The following is a 19748-nucleotide window of genomic DNA, read 5'->3' as shown; positions in this document are numbered from 1 at the left end:
CTCACCTCTCATCTGTTGTATCATACCTGTATCAGTTTTCAGTATAAATAAAGAAATTTCACAAAGATGGCTTCAACTTATCCACAAGAACTGAAGCTCTTAAAAATATATAAACCTTTGGAAATATTCATCTGTTTACAGATAATAGATTGTGTTGTCAAAATAGATTTTTGCCAGAACTCATTTGTTCAACTCTGGACATATTTGATGTGTAATACTGAAAACAAAATTTCAATACCAAGTGAGAAAGAGAGCAACACCTGTATTATTTTGGATATAAGGAACACTCTCATACAAAGGTACAATAACAATCATTAATGTGAACATAGATTTAAGAATATGCATATTTAAAATTGACTTAATTACATCATGTTGTTTCATTTAGAACAGGAGAACAATATGAATATAAAGTGTGTTTATAATGCTGTAATGACAGATGGTGTATCATCACACTGATATACACTTCTTAACGCCACTTAAATACTGAACTTTTTAACTAATAAACGTAAATAAAAAGGATGACAAATCTACCTCACTAAATCAAATACACTCTGATACCAGTATCTGAACAGTACAAGAGACGAGTATACTGATAACACAACATACAAAATATTAAATTGTCAATTATTTACATATTATATAACTGTATGACCATGATGAAATTACTCTTATGCAATAAGCTGAAAACTTTTTTTGTTTTGTATTTAATATCTGCAGGAAGTTTCCAGCAGATAACCTACAGGCTTGGCATGAACTTATACATCTGTAGTCACAAGTCATTAAGTCAAGTCATCGGTGAATAATTCCAACATTTAGATCAATGTATTTTACAGGTATAATCTAGCCCTTTAGATATTTTACAGGTGTACAAATCAGACTTTTAGATATTTTACAAGTATATAAACAAGACTTTTAGATATTTTACAGGTGTACAAATCAGACTTTTAGATATTTTACAGGTATATAAATCGGACTTTTAGATATTTTACAGGTGTACAAATCAGACTTTTAGATATTTTACAAGTATATAAACAAGACTTTTAGATATTTTACAGGTGTACAAATCGGACTTTTAGATATTTTACAGGTGTACAAATATAAATCAGACTTTTAGATATTTTACAGGTGTATAAATCAGACTTTTAGATATTTTACAGGTGTATAAATCGGACTTTTAGATATTTTACAGGTGTATAAATCAGACTTTTAGATATTTTACAGGTGTATAAATCAGACTTTTAGATATTTTACAGGTGTATAAATCGGACTTTTAGATATTTTACAGGTGTATAAATCGGACTTTTAGATATTTTACAGGTGTATAAATCGGACTTTTAGACATTTTACAGGTGTATAAATCAGACTTTTAGACATTTTACAGGTGTATAAATCGGACTTTTAGACATTTTACAGGTGTATAAATCAGACTTTTAGATATTTTACAGGTGTATAAATCGGACTTTTAGATATTTTACAGGTGTATAAATCAGACTTTTAGATATTTTACAGGTATATAAATCAGACTTTTAGATATTTTACAGGTATATAAATCGGACTTTTAGATATTTTACAGGTATATAAATTTTTAGATATTTTACAGGTATATAAATCGGACTTTTAGATATTTTACAGGTATATAAATCAAGATAAACAAGACTTTTAGATATTTTACAGGTGTACAAATCGGACTTTTAGATATTTTACAGGTGTACAAATCGGACTTTTAGATATTTTACAAGTATATAAACAAGACTTTTAGATATTTTACAGGTGTACAAATCGGACTTTTAGATATTTTACAAGTATATAAACAAGACTTTTAGATATTTTACAGGTGTATAAATCGGACTTTTAGATATTTTACAGGTGTACAAATCAGACTTTTAGATATTTTACAGGTGTATAAATCGGACTTTTAGATATTTTACAGGTGTATAAATCAGACTTTTAGATATTTTACAGGTATATAAATCGGACTTTTAGATATTTTACAGGTATATAAATCGGACTTTTAGATATTTTACAGGTATATAAATCGGACTTTTAGATATTTTACAGGTATATAAATCGGACTTTTAGATATTTTACAGGTATATAAATCGGACTTTTAGATATTTTACAGGTATATAAATCGGACTTTTAGATATTTTACATGTTTATAAATCAGACTTTTAGATATTTTACAGGTGTATAAATCGGACTTTTAGATATTTTACAGGTGTATAAATCGGACTTTTAGATATTTTACAGGTGTATAAATCGGACTTTTAGATATTTTACAGGTGTATAAATCGGACTTTTAGATATTTTACAGGTGTATAAATCAGACTTTTAGATATTTTACAGGTGTATAAATCAGACTTTTAGATATTTTACAGGTGTATAAATCAGACTTTTAGATATTTTACAGGTGTATAAATCGGACTTTTAGACATTTTACAGGTGTATAAATCAGACTTTTAGATATTTTACAGGTGTATAAATCAGACTTTTAGATATTTTACAGGTGTATAAATCAGACTTTTAGATTTTTTACAGGTGAATAACTATGACTACTACTAGTAGACATTTTACAGGTTTTTAAGTAGTTATGGAATCTCTTCGGAAAGAGATAGATTCCACAGTCTTAAAGCATTTATAAAATACACAAACACACAGATATCTAATTATTCTGAGGATAATATGACTGTTAGAGTAGTGTTGCTTTACAAAACATGAAAGCAGAAGAATGATAAACAGGAAGATTATACAGACAGGATACATGTATCAATAAATTCATATCATTTTAAAAAGGCCAAAAATGGAAATGAAGTTTAACGAAGAATTCCACCATTGTGATAATTTTACTGTGTAGACTGAACAACAACCAATAAATAATATGGTATTGTTTTTAACATTATACTCTGAATCTGCATTCAAATATGCAAATTTAGTTACTCTGATAAGTTCCTAGTTATGAGGCAGAAGTTTCTAACAGTAAAAATGACAAATTAATATGCAGGGCAATATATTCTATTGATTATAATAATCATCACTACAAGCACCCATATTACAGATATTGTTTTCTATGGAAATATAAAGCTTGACTGACAAATGAAAACTAAATAGGAACATGGAGGCAAGTATTCAGTGACCAGTCCTAATCTATCATTAAGTTCTAGGACACAGTGTGACAATGATATACCAGTGAACCCTGGAGGATAAGTCCCTTCACAAGTAAAAATTCCATTAATCCCAATAGGCTGAAGATAACTATAAAGTTTCCCTCCCTCAAAATAATTTCTGGGAGGTAAAAAATGTATTTTGCACTCAGTGATGACAAATGGCCCTGCCACTCAAAACCCCTCCCCATGAGTAAATCAAGTGACCATATAAAGACTGAACAGCTCACACACCATGTGTATTTTCAGTCTTTTTTCTGATATGCTACTGCACCTACATGAACATAAAATAAGACTTCTTGATTGCACTGACCTGATCAGGTTACTGATAGACATTCACCTACTGATACATTACACCAGAAGTAGATGAGGTTAATTTGACTTTTGTGTCATGGAGAGGATGTAAACCTATCAAACCAACATACATCTAGAAGACAAGTATAAGATATTGGGTAAAAACCTAGATTAAAAGTTTTGTTAATTAAAGAAATGTGTTTAAAAAATCAATTTAACAAAATGACAGGCTACCAAACACAGGATATCCTATGAAAAAATATGAATTTCCACTTCCATATCTTTCACACATGAAATATGTTGATGTCTGTTCAAACACAGCATTGCCTTTATATCCCAGGTACCACGAAAGTTTTCATTAAAACAATGGACTCCCTTGTATCCTCAGGAATGCAAAACATTTAAAGATTGAGTGTGGATATCTTTTAGATACCAAGGCAGTGTCCTCTCACAGACTGGATATCCTCTGTGTCGCTGGACTCTTGGAGAGTGCCTCCCTCAGATGTCAGGGAAATGTCCTCTCACAGACTGGATATCCTCTGTGTCGCTGGACTCTTGGAGAGTGCCTCCCTCAGATGTCAGGGAAATGTCCTCTCACAGACTGGATATCCTCTGTGTCCCTGGACTCTTGGAGAGTGCCTCCCTCAGATGTCAGGGAAATGTCCTCTCACAGACTGGATATCCTCTGTGTCGCTGGACTCTTGGAGAGTGCCTTCCTCAGATGTCAGGGAAATGTCCTCTCACAGACTGGATATCCTCTGTGTCCCTGGACTCTTGGAGAGTGCCTCCCTCAGATGTCAGGGAAATGTCCTCTCACAGACTGCATATTGTCTGTGTCCCTCTACTCTATGAGAGTGCCTCCCTCAGATCACAGGGAAATGTCCTCTCACAGACTGGATATCCTCTATGTCCCTGGACTCATGGAGAGTGCCTTCCTCAAATGTCAGGGAAATGTCCTCTCACAGACTGAATATCCTCTGTGTCTCTGGACTCTTGGAGAGTGCCTCCCTCAGATCACAGGGAAATGTCCTCTCACAGACTGAATATCCTCTGTGTCTCTGGACTCTTGGAGAGTACCTTCCTCAAATGTCAGGGAAATGTCCTCTTACAGACTGGATATCCTCTGTGTCGCTGGACTCTTGGAGAGTGCCTCCCTCAGATGTCAGGGAAATGTCCTCTCACAGACTGGATATCCTCTGTGTCGCTGGACTCTTGGAGAGTGCCTCCCTCAGATGTCAGGGAAATGTCCTCTCACAGACTGGATATCCTCTGTGTCCCTGGACTCATGGAGAGTGCCTCCCTCAGATGTCAGGGAAATGTCCTCTCACAGACTGCATATTGTCTGTGTCCCTCTACTCTATGAGAGTGCCTCCCTCAGATCACAGGGAAATGTCCTCTCACAGACTGGATATCCTCTGTGTCCCTGGACTCATGGAGAGTGCCTTCCTCAAATGTCAGGGAAATGTCCTCTCACAGACTGAATATCCTCTGTGTCTCTGGACTCTTGGAGAGTACCTTCCTCAAATGTCAGGGAAATGTCCTCTCACAGACTGAATATCCTCTGTGTCTCTGGACTCTTGGAGAGTGCCTCGCTCAGATGTCAGGGAAATGTCCTCTCACAGACTGGATATCCTCTGTGTCCCTGGACTCTTGGAGAGTGCCTCCCTCAGATGTCAGGGAAATGTCCTCTCACAGACTGGATATCCTCTGTGTCCCTGGACTCTTGGAGAGTGCCTTCCTCTGATATCAGGGAAATGAATTGATATCCTTTGTGTCATGAACTTTCTCACATGATATAAATCCTCTGTGTCTCCACACAACAAGGTAAACAGACTAGTTTTCCAAATTCTGCCACACATGATTTCCTTTGGCTAATTACATGCTACAAGCACAATGTTTGTCTATGTCATTACACTTACTGCAGAAGAGCTTTTAGTGAAAGCAAGCATCTTTGTCTCTTGTGTATTTATAATCACTCTGTCTTGTGTACAAGCACATAATTTCTTTTGCATGTTCTTCTGTGGTTGAAAATGCAATGACCTTTGACTTTCAAATTTGACCAATCATTCATAGCTATTGGTTGAGACTGATCTTTCAATGTTGAAAGAATAGGAATACTGAAAGGAAAATAAACAGACATAATTATGAAGTTGAAACACATAAAAAAAATATTAAAAGTTTCAAGCAATATATATAATGTAAATATGATCATTATAAACACTATAACAACTTGTTAAGTTAGTCAATAGCATTTATAACATGTAGCGACCTCATTATATCAAACCATACTTTGTCTATCAATTTCAGAATGATAGTTTTCATTGAATGAGGTCAAAATGAATGGTAACTCAAATTTCATCTCACAAACTGCTGTGTTTTATCTATGTATTTTATATTTTAGAGTTAAGAAGCATGATTCCGGGTTCTTTATGACAGTCAATGAATTCTGTTATAAATTATGTAATATTGAAACAGATAAACAGAAGATAATACAAAAATATATCTAAATAAAAAATATGTGTAAAAATTATAAGAACTTATATGTAACATGCCAAATTATGTTTAGCCTCAAGCCTCTTGGACTGAGAAGCCAACCAGAAGATCCTGAGTTAATTACGACGAAGCTTTCGCAAAATAAATAGTACAAAAGATACACTATTACATTGTCGTTTAGTGCATCAGAAAGTTCAGACATCTGAAAAAAGTGTCAACTGTTAATGTCATGTTTAGCTTACTTTCACATTTTTCCTGATAAATGGAACATGATATTAAGTGGTTTTCATTGTAGCATTACTAACTATGACTTCAGTTACAGATACAACACAGTACAGAAATATACCATGGATATGACTTGTCACTGCTGATACATTGACAATAATCTTACCTCATTTTCTATGTCCATGATTGACTTGTAACCAATCTGAGGAAGTGTAATCTGTGAAAAAAATAAAGTGAGAAAAATTGTCAGATTTTTGTTACAGAAAGAATTTCACTTATTTTGATACAAAACAGGCACAGTCAAGATAAAAGCTTTATAGGAAACAGATTCCTTTTACTTATAACAGTGAGAATTTGTCTTTTAAATATTTGATAATCTAATAGTGATAAAGACACCCATCAGCCATTGCTGAAACTCTAAGGGTTTGAGAGACACATGAAGACAGTATTTATCAGATGATAAGCTCATGCTTGGGAGTAAGTCTACTTAATACTGATTTCCCAACAAATTTTATATCTATAAATACTGTTCCCTGACAAATATATCATCTATGAATAATGATTCCTGATAAATGTACATCCCAGTATGTATTTTTATGGTTACTGTAAGTTTTATTTCCAGTATTTATTTCCATTTCCAGTGTCTATATATGCTATACTTACATCCTGTAGCCTGGCCATTTCAGTGTAGCGTGGATTTATCTGCCAGGGCACACCAGATAAAGCTAAATACAAGATAAATATTTCAAAATGACCACAATTTTCAGATAATAAAAATAAAACAGATAATGCAGGATTATTCCTCAACAGGATCCCTGATATGAATTTTATGTGAACTATTTCATTTTGGAATATTCTAAAAATTCTGGTTTGGCCATGCCTACAGTTACCTTTCATGCAATCAAATTGAAACTTTGGGGACATGAGAGTTCAGTTTAACTAAGTGAAGATCTGCGGTGTCTTGTTCAATTTGGAGACAACTAAATTTCCACAAACAAAGCATTCCAACAAATAAAGAGCCACAGTTCAGAAAACCACTTTACCAGTAAATTGTAGTTATAAATGGGCTATGAGCAATAATTGCATGCATTAAGTATGGCCTGTAAAAAGAACAAGATTATACCAAAACAATAGGTGATAACTAAGAAATGAACTATCAATCATCAATAGGTTTATATGAAAACTTAATCACAACTCCATCAGACATGGACAGTTAATAATGGAGAAGATGGGGCCTGGTTTTATCAATGTTCTTAAGTTTATTTAGTGGGATTTTCCCTTGTCAACAGCCAGATATTTTAAGGCAGGGTCACAGCCTTGTAGTAGCTGCTGGTTTAACCTCACGAAACATTATATTTGAGGCATGTTGTATGCTATCCAGAGCAGTTGAGAAAACTGTTTTGAACAAAGAACATGGCAGTACACACAGACTGGTTCATTTCTCAGTAAATGTGTTGATCCACACAACTCCAATCTTAATCTGAGGTTTTGCAGGCCAATGCTTTCCCAATGTCCCTTAATGTTCCTTGGAAAATTTCCAAACATTAGTATATTACGAGAAGAAAATTTCCAGAGTTGTTCTTATTACCACTGAACGGCTCTTTCCTATAAAATTTGGCAATAATATTTGTAAAACAAAGATCATTCAGGCTTTTTTTATTTTTGATGAAATGTTTCAGCAGCAATAGCCACTACCTATATACTGCTGGGATATAAACACACAAGTATATCAGTGGACAAACTGTCAATGTAGCAAATCTAATGGATGGTATTATTATTTTAAAGTGTTCTCTATAAGATTTTAGTGGACTTGAAAAATGAATTTGTAATTCTAAGACCATTTTTTCCTACATACATACATATGACTTTGAACCATTATTAGTGAAAGAAGGAAAGAAGGACTGCAGTTTTCAATGAAAAGTTTGATTTATCACTTATAAAAGTTATAGACTGTAAAGCAGGGGCTAGTTACTGCAACTTCTGTGTGATTTCACTTGGTAATTTACAAAATGTAGCTTAAAGCAAGGTCGGTGAACAGCACAGTGCTAGGCTCTCAAGACATACGCATATCACCATTGAAATAAAAAATGTGAATTTGGATTGAGCATGTGAACAAGAAATTCTGATTTTTATCAATTTAATATATATTTTCTTCAGATTGGTAAGTTTTATATGTGAGTGGAACAAATGTTGTAATCAGTGATGATATTGGAACATCTATACACAAATAAATATCTTCCTGGTTTACTTTCAATTCTCAGCAAGTTACCCAGGATATTATAAGCAGCATGAAGTTATGTCTGTACTAACGAAATAGAACAGCTACTTGAGACAAATAGAATGTAATTCACTGTATATTTGTTAATGACAATATTGGGACCAGAGGAAATTCAGGCAAGATTCCTCAATGAGGAAGCATGCAGATAATTCCTAGCATTTGCGTTTACTTATATAGCACAAAAATGAAACAAAATGACTACCTTTGTTACATAGTTACAAGCAATAGATGTGTTAGTGAAAGTGTTATACACAATGATAACATTTATAGTTACATCTCAATACAGTGAGAATTTATCTAAAGTTTTCAAGACTTAAATATTGAAGATCAAGAATTGAACAGAAATGGAAACTATCAAGTTTTCATCAGTTGGTATTGTGTTCTTAAAGTTTTGCCATTAAAATCTTTCAAGAAAAGTAGAAGATAAGAACAATAAAAATTCGAAGATAAGAACAACATTAGTTCGAAAATTCAAAGAAAATAATTCTATTTCCATAGGAGAAGCACATATAACATAAGAAAGCACAGATAGCTTGCGAAGAATAGGAGCTTGAGCTACAGCCATTGCTTCTATTAGCTTCTAAGTATATACCTTGTACCACTTGTTGGGAACCATTGTGTACATGGTTTTGTTCTGAGAAAACAAAAATAGCATTATGTTTTACAAGAATATGTATATCTTAGCATGTTATTCATATGAGGGCATCAATATGGATATATAACTTAGCTATGTATTCAGGAGATTTAGATGTTAAGTAAGCTGCAGCTAAATTTCAGGAAACATTCTTGTCAATACTGACCATGGTTTTACACACAAATAAATTGATTGGTTGTTTTTGTCTCCTGTATGATAGAAAATAAAGTTATCATGTCGATCACGCTTTTATGATGATAGCACTGGTAATATTTCTAAATCCTGTGTATTCTTTCTTTTTCCTCCTGATGTGTAGAATATTCCTCAGTTGAAACATAACTCAATCAAAAAGACCCAAGACTCTCTTAAAACTAATGTCATGCAGTGTTAATCTTGAATTTAAAAAAAAAATTGAATCTTGCAATTTAGTCAATATCTGAATATGAAATGAAGGGGAGTAACTCCCATTTCACATTTTCTGTAATTCCTGACAATGATTTAAGATCCATTTTATCTTTCTACTAAATGCAGATTTCTTCATCTTATATCATGTTTTTTCTGTTTATAATCCTGAAATTAACAAATAACTTGTAAGCAGCTTGTGTACCAGTAACTCATGTTGATAATACTCCATAAAATTACAGTAAAGCTGCTAACTATGACATCATGTGTGACTCATATTTCAAACAAATACCATGACCTTTTATTTGACCTTTGACCCTTGAAACATAAACTAACCCCAGATATTCATGATTGTAAAATTTGATGAAATTTCCTTCAGAATGAAAGTCATTAGAGTGATGTCACTGAACTGGTGGATGATTTTCTATAAATAGCACCAATAATGGTTACCTAGAAACAATGTCAACACAGCACTAATATTCATTGTTGAGACAATGCCAAGTGATAGGAATAGTCATGGAGCCAAAAAATCTGTACCTAGCTAGTTACCTTGACCTTGGAACATAAACTCATGTTATGTATTGTCATAGCTGGCCTTTGTTTCTTCTTCAGAAATGAAGTTGTTTGAGTAATGTAATTGATTAGTGCCTGGGACAGTACCAAAATTGGACAGGACAAACAAGAGGCCCATAGGGTCTGTATTGCTAACCTGGTTTAGTTTGTGAAATTTATTAATTCAAGCTAGAGAAAAAGTTATTAAAATTATTGAATCAATTTCACCGTAACAGGAATTCCTGTACTCCCAGAGGGTTAGATTTATCATTTGTACAAAACTAAGTTCTCTTAACCAAGGATATCTACAGTTACATTAGAAGGATTTTAAAAATTTGCTGTATTTCCACTATTGGGCCCCACCCCTTCTGCCCCACAGGGTTTGAACCCACTGTTCCCCTTCACCCCTATCAGACCAATTTTAATTCCTATATCAGAAGAATAATTCCAAAGCATTTGCAATATTTCTCGTATTGGGCCCTGGCCCTCCCATCCAAGGGGACTGAGACCCAACGTTTATACAAATTTGATTCCCTTTCACCTAAGAATTCTTCAGATCATTTTTGGAAAAAATACAATCATTCCTGCAGGAGAAGTCATGTCTTAAAGAATTACTTATTTCTTCTACTGGCTCCACCCTTCTGACCCCAGGGGGTCAGACCCATTGTCTATAAAATTTCATTTCCCTTCACCAAGCATGCTTCAGACTATATTTGGACAATATCCTGCAATTCTTGAAGAACAAGACAGATTTTAAAGAAATTGATAGATTTTCTCCATCGGGACCCCTGTGGCCCCAGGGAGGTCAGACCCACCATTTATTCAAAACTCATTTCCCTTTATCCCAGCATGCCTCATTTCAAATTTGAACAACATCCTGTAATTCATGAATAATAATACGAATTTAAAGAAACTGATAGATTTTCCACATTGGGCCATGCCCCTCAAGCCCATGGAGCTCAGACCCGAAACTGCTCTCCTTTCACAAAAGCATGCTATATACCAGATCTGGACCTTTTCCTGTTATTCTTTAAGAATAAGATAGATTTTTAAGAAATTTTCCCCACTGGACCCCATCCCTCAGGCCCCAGGGAGTCTGGACCCTTTGGGCCAGGTGAGCTAAAAATAGGAAAATACATTATGCCCCTCCCTCATAACATGGCGGAGTTTCAAAAATGAGCTAAGGACCAGAACTCTGTACAGAGAAGGTTGATATCCAGTTTCAATGTGTTATACCATAACAAAGCCTGTCATAAACAATGATATGTGCTGAACTTCCTGAGTAAATATACATAATACTCTTGGTTACACCAATTTTTAAAACAAATAATTTTTTGTAGTTTAAGCTTGTCTCAGTAATGGAAACTTCAGTCTAGATTGAAATATCTATATTAATAAAAAAAAGCCTGTCTGCATGCATTCATTTATGTAGGAAGTAAGCAAAGATAACAAAACAACAATTACATAAAGTAAAGAAGGTACATCAATTTGTGCAAAAACAATTACATATCTGCCATAACAAGTGCCTTTTTTCATATTACACCTCTTTTTGAAATTACAAAAAAAAACTCGAAAATCACAGCATTCACATTTGAATGCAGACGTGTACGTCCAATATCATTAGAGTTTGACAGAATTAACAGTTACTGCACAAGCTCTTATCAAGGTAAAAATGGAATACAGTACACTTGAGACCAACACAACGTGATCAGAAGAAATCAAAACCCAGCTCCTCAGGGTATGATTAGGTATTCATGTAATAAATGAATTTATTATTAGAAAGACGGACACAAAACAAAAACCACATTATATTAAATCATGTTAAGACACTAAAGAACTTTAAATGAGAAAAACAGGATAAATATTACACTGTAACATTACAATAACTGCAGGGTCTATGTTACACTGTAACATTACAATAACTGCAGGGTCTATGTTACACTGTAACATTACAATAACTGCAGGGTCTATGTTACACTGTAACATTACAATAACTGCAGGGTCTATGTTACACTGTAACATTACAATAACTGCAGGGTCTATGTTACACTGTAACATTACAATAACTGCAGGGTCTATGTTACACTGTAACATTACAATAACTGCAGGGTCTATGTTACACTGTAACATTACAATAACTGCAGGGTCTATGTTACACTGTAACATTACAATAACTGCAGGGTCTATGTTACACTGTAGCATTGCAATAACTGCAGGGTCTATGTTACACTGTAACATTACAATAACTGCAGGGTCTATGTTACACTGCAACATTACAATAACTGCAGGGTCTATGTTACACTGTAACATTACAATAACTGCAGGGTCTATGTTACACTGTAACATTACAATAACTGCAGGGTCTATGTTACACTGTAACATTACAATAACTGCAGGGTCTATGTTACACTGTAACATTACAATAACTACAGGGTCTATGTTACACTATGACATTACATTTACAGCAGGGTCTATGTTACAGTATAATATTACATTTACACCAAATACAGCAAATTAGATAGGAAGCTGAATATTATCATTTACATTCACTTAACAGTACTGAACAGATACTTACGGTGATTACTGCCCATACCAGCAATACTGTTGGTTCTGTCAAGTCCTGGTCTGGCATGGTTTGCTGCAGGGTTGATAGCATATGGTAGAGCTGTCCCAACACCTCCCCTAAACACACAACAACAAGGAAGTGATTAATATATATTCTTCCTGTACAGCTGTCTAAAAACTTCATCTAAACACAAAACAACCAGTTGACCAAGGGCAAAAGGTTTTTAAATGACTTCTTTCCTTTTCAAGTTCAACCAATTAATCAGGACTGAACATTAGTGAGAGGTGAGGCTGACCAGTGAAAAATTTTTAGCTCCAAACATACTGATGAGGGGTGGGTTTTTTCTGGGTTTAATGGCCAGGGAATAACCAGGGAACAGCCATGGTCATTTTAAGGCAGAGTCTCATTGTAGTAGCTGGTGGGTACCTCAATGAACAACATACAGGCGGCCTGTCAAATGGTCAAACTACTGGGTAAAAATCATGCATCACAAACAATAGCATAGTATATTCCTGATAAAAACACAACCGAAATTTACTTAAACATAACAAGTCTAAACAGAAGTATGTTTTCAGAACATTTTTACTTACATGTTATTCAGGGGAGATTCTTTATTGTAGTTAGGCGTGTTCGGCATGTATGTTGGAGCTGCATTGTTTTGCTGTGTGTCGGTTGTAGGAGAACGAAATGCTGCCATCTTGAAACAAAGTGCCATGTTATTTAGTTCTCTAAAATGAAAAACAAAAACAATTTTCATTAAAAATCAGGTTGTAGTGGTACTTACAGAACATATGTATAATATTTTAAAATTTTTGTTTGGAGCATAGCTAACTTATTGATGACATATTTCATGTAACTGCATGTAAATATTTGAACTATTTGATGACCAAAAGCCCATTGATATCTACAATCCAACACTGCTTGAAAAACTTGCTAAAATTTGTAACATAACACTTGCTCCCAAAATTTATAAACAAATTCAGCTGAGCCCTAGGAATAAGAACAAGAGATTCAATAGGGATCTTGGCATCAATAACCTCTTGGTTTTATTATGTTCTTTCAAAGTTGGATCTTTTCACTTCTTTTCTATTCTTCCTCTATTTTTGCTCTTATAAGAAATTTGAAAAATGGTTGCCTATATTTATATATTACACATGTATATGAGATTTGAAAAAAAAATATATATCTGGTACTTCTCAAGAAACAGTGGTAAAAAAACTCAGACAAAATCCAAAATGACCCCTCTACCTGTCAGTCATTCTGTTTTTCTGATCAGTCCCAAAATAAAACAGGCTCTTCACAGACCGAGTGAAACTCAAATGTGAAATTTCAAAAAAGGTCCATCAATCACTTCTCGAGAAATAGCGGTAAAAGGAATTGGGAATAAATGAAGAGACCTCGGACATGGGCAATTTGATCCAAATTCTAAATACATAGTTCAGATAATACTGACAATAATTCATATCAATGGTTGAACTTAGTACTTAATACCTGGTAATCAACAGCTCTTTGATATTTGTGATCCAGTGATGCTTGAAAAGACTTGCTGTAAGTGAGGCAAAATTAAATCTTCCTATAAAGAAGTTGATTTTAGACCCAGTTTCTCCTCAATATCAACCAAAAATTGATAGTAAGAATGTTTCTTGTTTCGGGTATTAGTAGACTAGGGTAGCCTGTTTAAGTATGATCTAGATATTTCCTATGATTTCCTAGATTGTTTTCTGCCCTGCAGACAAGACCTACCCTACTAGGTTGTAGCCGTTAGGTGGGCGTCGCACACCCTTAGACAGGATAATGAGTTCAGCAATGGCATCGTTAGTGAGAGTGCAGGACATGTATCTCACACACAGCATCTTCTTCTTCATGGCCTTCTCACCTACACCATTTAAAAAAATCAGCACTTTTCTTTGAAAGGAAATAGAAGATCCAGCATTTTTATTCTATATTCTATGATTGACAGGAAATAGAAGATTCAATAAATTTCAATTAATTAAGTAGAAGACTGTAGTGCCTACCTCCAAACTATCTACTGTAGTGCCTACCTCCAAACTATCTTCACTCTTTATCATTCTTACATGTAAATGTCTGAGAGTACCCTTGTGAATACCTTACGATAACTTCATGGTATATCTCCTTCTGTCTGATCAGTTTGAGATAAATTTTCATAGAATACTAGAAATCACATCCTTACTATGATATTTGATGGTTTCAAGCATTGAAATTATAACATTCTAAGGGTAGAATGCATATATAATACATAGCAATACCAATTGTTGTACATCGATGATACATAATGGTCATCATTGTTACTGTGTTGTGTACTCACGAGAATCACTGGTGGAGTCTATACAGGTAAAACCAGCAGGAATCGGATCTTTATCATTGATCACTGCTACATCTACCAGTACGTCTTTATTCTAAAACAGTACAACAGCAAGAATTTAACATGTACACAGTACAACTGAATCACTGCTACATCTACCAGTACGTCTTTATTCTAAAACAGTACAACAGCTAGAATTTAACATGTACACAGTACAACTGAATCACTGCTACATCTACCAGTACGTCTTTATTCTAAAACAGTACAGCAGCTAGAATTTAACATGTACAAAGTACAACTGAATCACTGCTACATCTACCAGTACGTCTTTATTCTAAAACAGTACAACAGCTAGAATTTAACATGTACACAGTACAACTGAATCACTGCTACATCTACCAGTACGTCTTTATTCTAAAACAGTACAACAGCTAGAATTTAACATGTACACAGTACAACTGAATCACTGCTACATCTACCAGTACATCTTTATTCTAAAACAGTACAGCAGCTAGAATTTAACATGTACAAAGTACAACTGAATCACTGCTACATCTACAAGTACGTCTTTATTCTAAAACAGTACAGCAGCTAGAATTTAACATGTACAAAGTACAACTGAATCACTGCTACATCTACAAGTACGTCTTTATTCTAAAACAGTACAGCAGCTAGAATTTAACAGTACATACCCGGTAATACAACTAATTTACTGCTACAGCAGTACAGCAGCTTAGAATTCAACTTTACACTAAAACATTACAGCACTGTAGCTAGACTTCACCATGTTCAAAGAACATGTACCACTAAATCAAAGCTACAGCTCATTTATACAACTAAACCTTAACTACACTTCAGTCATAGCTCTATTACAGTGTTATATAACCAAATAATACAAGTACATGTCAATCTCACAATAAAATTCTAGCTACATGTCAATTCTACACCTTAATCTTAGCTATACTTAAGTCTTACATCTAAAGCATATCTACAGTTCCACATGATGTTGTTCAATATTACAACTTAATCTAAGATTAGTCCTACATCTAAATCATAGCTACAGTTCAGTCTTGCTTACTATTGAGGGTGCAGATCTCTCCACACACATATAGCGACATATACGCTTCCCAAAGTACCCATCCCTCCACAGGTCAGCATCATCTCTCTTGTCATATGTTTTGTCAATCTGAAAAAACATCAATTGTTGTTGATGAAGACATATTCCATACTTTGCTTTCCAGCTATATTTTAAGTTTGGTTTCATATTTTCTCAATTCAAAATACTTCTGTTGTACAATGTTTTATAGTTGCATGAATTATCTGACATTCATTTTATGAAGTCTATGTCACAATGATTTCTTACTTTTCAATTTTCTTTAACAGTCCAAACTAAAGACAGTAAAGACAAAGACTTTAATCATATCCCCACCCCAAAAAGTAAATCCTGGAGCATAAATATTTTTGTTTATTGTTGTTGCTATTTTGTATTCCTTGTTTATATATACTAATTACAAAAATACATGTCCCACATACGTTCATATTCATTATTAATAAAAATAGATACCAAGTAGAAACCTTCTGCATATATCGAAATATCATGATCAGAGTCTGGAAATTATTTACCATATTTGACTCTTTTAAGTGTCCAGGGGGCTAAAAAAAATATAAAATGAAAAGGGACTTAATAGGCCTATTTTTGACAAGACCAGAATCATTCATGACAGATACAGTTCACATTATGGTTGACAGTAAAATTGTTGTTGTAAAGTTGTATTGGTGATACATTTATATTCTTCTGTTGCTGAGAGACCAAATTTGTTCAAACAGACTTAAAAATCTTCTTGTGTAGAATGGTGAGTACCAAAACTGGCCTGAATGTTGTGTTGGAAACCTGTAAGTGGGGAGAAGATTGATAGGAACATGAGCATTTTAAGAGTTGAATATGGTAAATGAGTTTTAACTGCAACTACCTAATACCAAAGGTAGAAATCAACAGAATAACAAAATTAAATAAGAAATTGTTTTTGTGGCCAAATATAGGTGTTCCCTTTAACCTGACATGATTATATTTCCTCTTTGTTACAAAACATTTACAAGTAAAGAAATAAATTAGACTTTAATATATGACCCATAACCTTGATCTTGATTGGTAATGGAATGACTCTTCGCCCAACTCCAATCATCTGTGTATCAGTCAAGTAATTTGACCTTATCTATTTGACAAGACACTTGTCACTTAGGTTTGAATAACTTTGCTTCATATTACAATATGCAAGTTCACCTTTACCTCTGACCTCACTACATCTTACTACTGAAAAAGTCTATGACGCCTGTTTGACTATTGTTTTTGAGGTGACAGTCACAGTGATCTAATTGCAGTGCACTCACATCCAGTCCATAACACAGTGTTCATAGATTGTGAACAGCAATGAGCAGAATAATATCTATGGTAAGTACTAAAACATTTTTTCTCTTTAATTCACAGGGAAGACAAGATGATGGATGATAAAGATATTGAAGTGATGTTCTTATAAACAATTTGTGATTTCTCTCTGAAAAAGTGACTTTTTTATGAATTACTGTTGCTTAACGTCCTTTTAACTGCCACAGTCTTTTAAGGAAATGCCAGGTTTTGGTGGTGAAGTAAAACAGGAGAAGTGCCAATGATAAAGACAGTTACAGACTTTATCACTCGGCCACTGCTATACTCTCTGAAATACCCAGTAGTAGGCAATGATATGTAGTAATATACAATGAAAGAGATAATTGAAAAAAGACATTAAACAGAGATGATATTGTGTTATACAATGCACTTACAATGGTGAATCCTGCTGGACATTTTGATGGATCTGTCACCACAGTGACAGAAGTGATCGGCCAGTCACTGTTTGACATCTTAAAGCTTTATAGTATCAAGCACTGAAACAGAAATAAAATAAGTTTCTTTTTTGTTTGCTGGGTTTATCTCAGGGTCATTTTCAGGTGGGATCTCCTTGAAGGAGAAGCTGGCTACCTTACTAAATAACATACAGAAGCCCTGCCATATGCCATTCAGGGCAATTAGGGTGAAAAAACATCAGCACAGACCAGTCTGTATCTCAGCTTCCTGAGATACACAAACTGTTACTGATATCTGAAGTTCTGTATTTTATAGTGATCCACTTATTTCCTCCTCCCTCGTTTCATCTGTGGTTACATAGGCCAACACCATACAAACTGACCTATCTCCATCATAAAATTAACTATTACTTGTAAAGGAGCATGTATGGAGCCCCTGTCACTATGCTAAGTAAGCATTGTATTTTGTAATCCTAATTATTCTGACATGCTATCACTTTTTTGTATCGGGCTGGAGTCAATGAATGTCAGAACTCCAGCCTTATTTAAAGTGAAGGAAATAAGCAGCCCACACCTGGGTCAGCATTTGAATGATGATAGTGAAAAGAAACTGTTATTTTCACATGCATATTGTACATGGATACTGATACCAATGTCATGATTCGAAGTTCAGAGCAAAAATATATATAAACTTTTTCTGCATCTACCCACATTCTGATTGACATTAGGGCAGGACCTCAACAATGTGACTTAATCAGATCTCACAATACGCAAGTTATTTCTCAAAAAGTTATGACAAAATTATTACAAAAACTCAGACAAATATAAACACACACTTTCAGCTTAGTTTTACTATGAAAACAAATGTTCTCAGATAACATTCACTGTTTTTTTCAATCTTAGATGAATTATTTCATAGTCATAATCTTGATAAATGGCTACATCCTACGGTACAGGTGAAGTGGAAAAATGGAGTGCATGACTTCTTTGCATACATTAATTGTCTGAATGTTTGTGTATGCATAAGAAGTGGCACGACTATATAAGCATGTGACTAAAGGAGGCATGGCTAACACAAACGTAAATTAAAACAGAGTTCAGTGGGGAAAATGTATGTTTAGGGAGTGTATAGGAATATGGCTCATGACATGTCTGGAAATACTGTAGATAAAGAACAGATCATTCATGTGCATGTGAAAATGACAATTTCTTTTCACAATTATCATTTGAATACTGACTCAGGCGCTGGTGGCTTTTTCCCTCACTTTATGTAAGGCAGGAGTTCTGAGATTCATCAACTCCAATCCGATTATATAAAGGTCTAAAGAATGTTATAATATTTTGGAATATGTCTTTTGTCACAATGATCTTGATATCCCGTGGAGTGTGTACATGATGTTGTAGAATCTCAGTTGACATTTTTAGGAATTCTCAGGGAAAAAAAACAGCACTCAGCAGAAATGTATTTTTCCCATTGTTATTGCGTGACAACGTAACACTAACAGAACATCTAGACAAATGCATTTCTTCCAATCACCCCAACAGGTTCAATTTCAATAATTACTTGTACAAATTAACAACACTTATTTAGGACAAAACACAATGAGCCAGATCACACTTATTTGAGAACTTATTATAATCCACATGATAATCACATTCATACAATTGATTCTACCAGTCTACAGTCGACAAAAGCAGGGACGTAGATAATGTCCCTGACAAAAGTAAACAAGGAAGTTAAGCTTATATATACGAGTTTCAAATAAAACGTTTTCTGGAAAAAATCAACCAGTGCTACTTGTCATTTACCAGTTAAACTCTGCTCCTCACTAATCAAATTGTAGCGATTAGTATCTCTAGGAAATCGAAAATAGATCAAAGGTAGAAATTCCAGTGCTTTGAGGTTCTTTTTCCATTACAACCAGGACTCTTTAAATGATTGAATTACGACATAGCCGTCAAGCATTTCAAAGATCCTGAAA

At 34.2% G+C, this 19748-nt stretch overlaps 1 protein-coding gene across 2 annotated transcripts; it reads right to left on the bottom strand.

Annotated features, from left to right (window-relative positions):
* Positions 1-2138: 2138 nt before the first annotated feature.
* LOC132550059 (multivesicular body subunit 12B-like) lies at positions 2139-19675 on the bottom strand. Of its 2 annotated transcripts, XM_060214062.1 has the most exons (11): positions 19576-19675; positions 17746-17847; positions 16007-16114; positions 14932-15022; positions 14349-14481; positions 13196-13333; positions 12615-12721; positions 9044-9085; positions 6837-6898; positions 6340-6390; positions 2139-5572 (listed from the first exon to the last, which is right to left on the bottom strand). In XM_060214062.1, the coding sequence occupies exons 2-11, from the start codon at positions 17821-17823 to the stop codon at positions 5519-5521; spliced, it is 864 nt and encodes a 287-aa protein (XP_060070045.1). In that variant the 5' UTR covers positions 17824-17847; positions 19576-19675; the 3' UTR covers positions 2139-5518. The 2 variants fall into 2 exon arrangements, with proteins under 2 accessions (XP_060070045.1, XP_060070046.1); XM_060214063.1 differs by lacking the exon at positions 9044-9085.
* Between the last annotated feature and the right edge of the window lie 73 nt (positions 19676-19748).

The sequence above is a fragment of the Ylistrum balloti genome, unplaced genomic scaffold (assembly GCF_031769215.1).
Source record: "Ylistrum balloti isolate Yb309-2 unplaced genomic scaffold, AGI_CSIRO_Ybal_v1 Utg370104, whole genome shotgun sequence".
Taxonomy (NCBI): Eukaryota; Metazoa; Mollusca; class Bivalvia; order Pectinida; family Pectinidae; genus Ylistrum; species Ylistrum balloti.
This window is presented reverse-complemented; position numbering and strand designations above follow the sequence as displayed.

Bases quoted from the DNA above. Each gene is read 5' to 3' on its own strand.
- LOC132550059 (XM_060214062.1), bottom strand. From the start codon at position 17,823: ATGTCAAACAGTGACTGGCCGATCACTTCTGTCACTGTGGTGACAGAT. The intron at 15,023-16,006 runs GTAAGCAAGACT...GTACTGTTTTAG, and splicing joins AGAGATCTGCACCCTCAATA to AATAAAGACGTACTGGTAGA. The intron at 5,573-6,339 runs GTAAGATTATTG...TTTTCCTTTCAG, and splicing joins TCATGGACATAGAAAATGAG to TATTCCTATTCTTTCAACAT.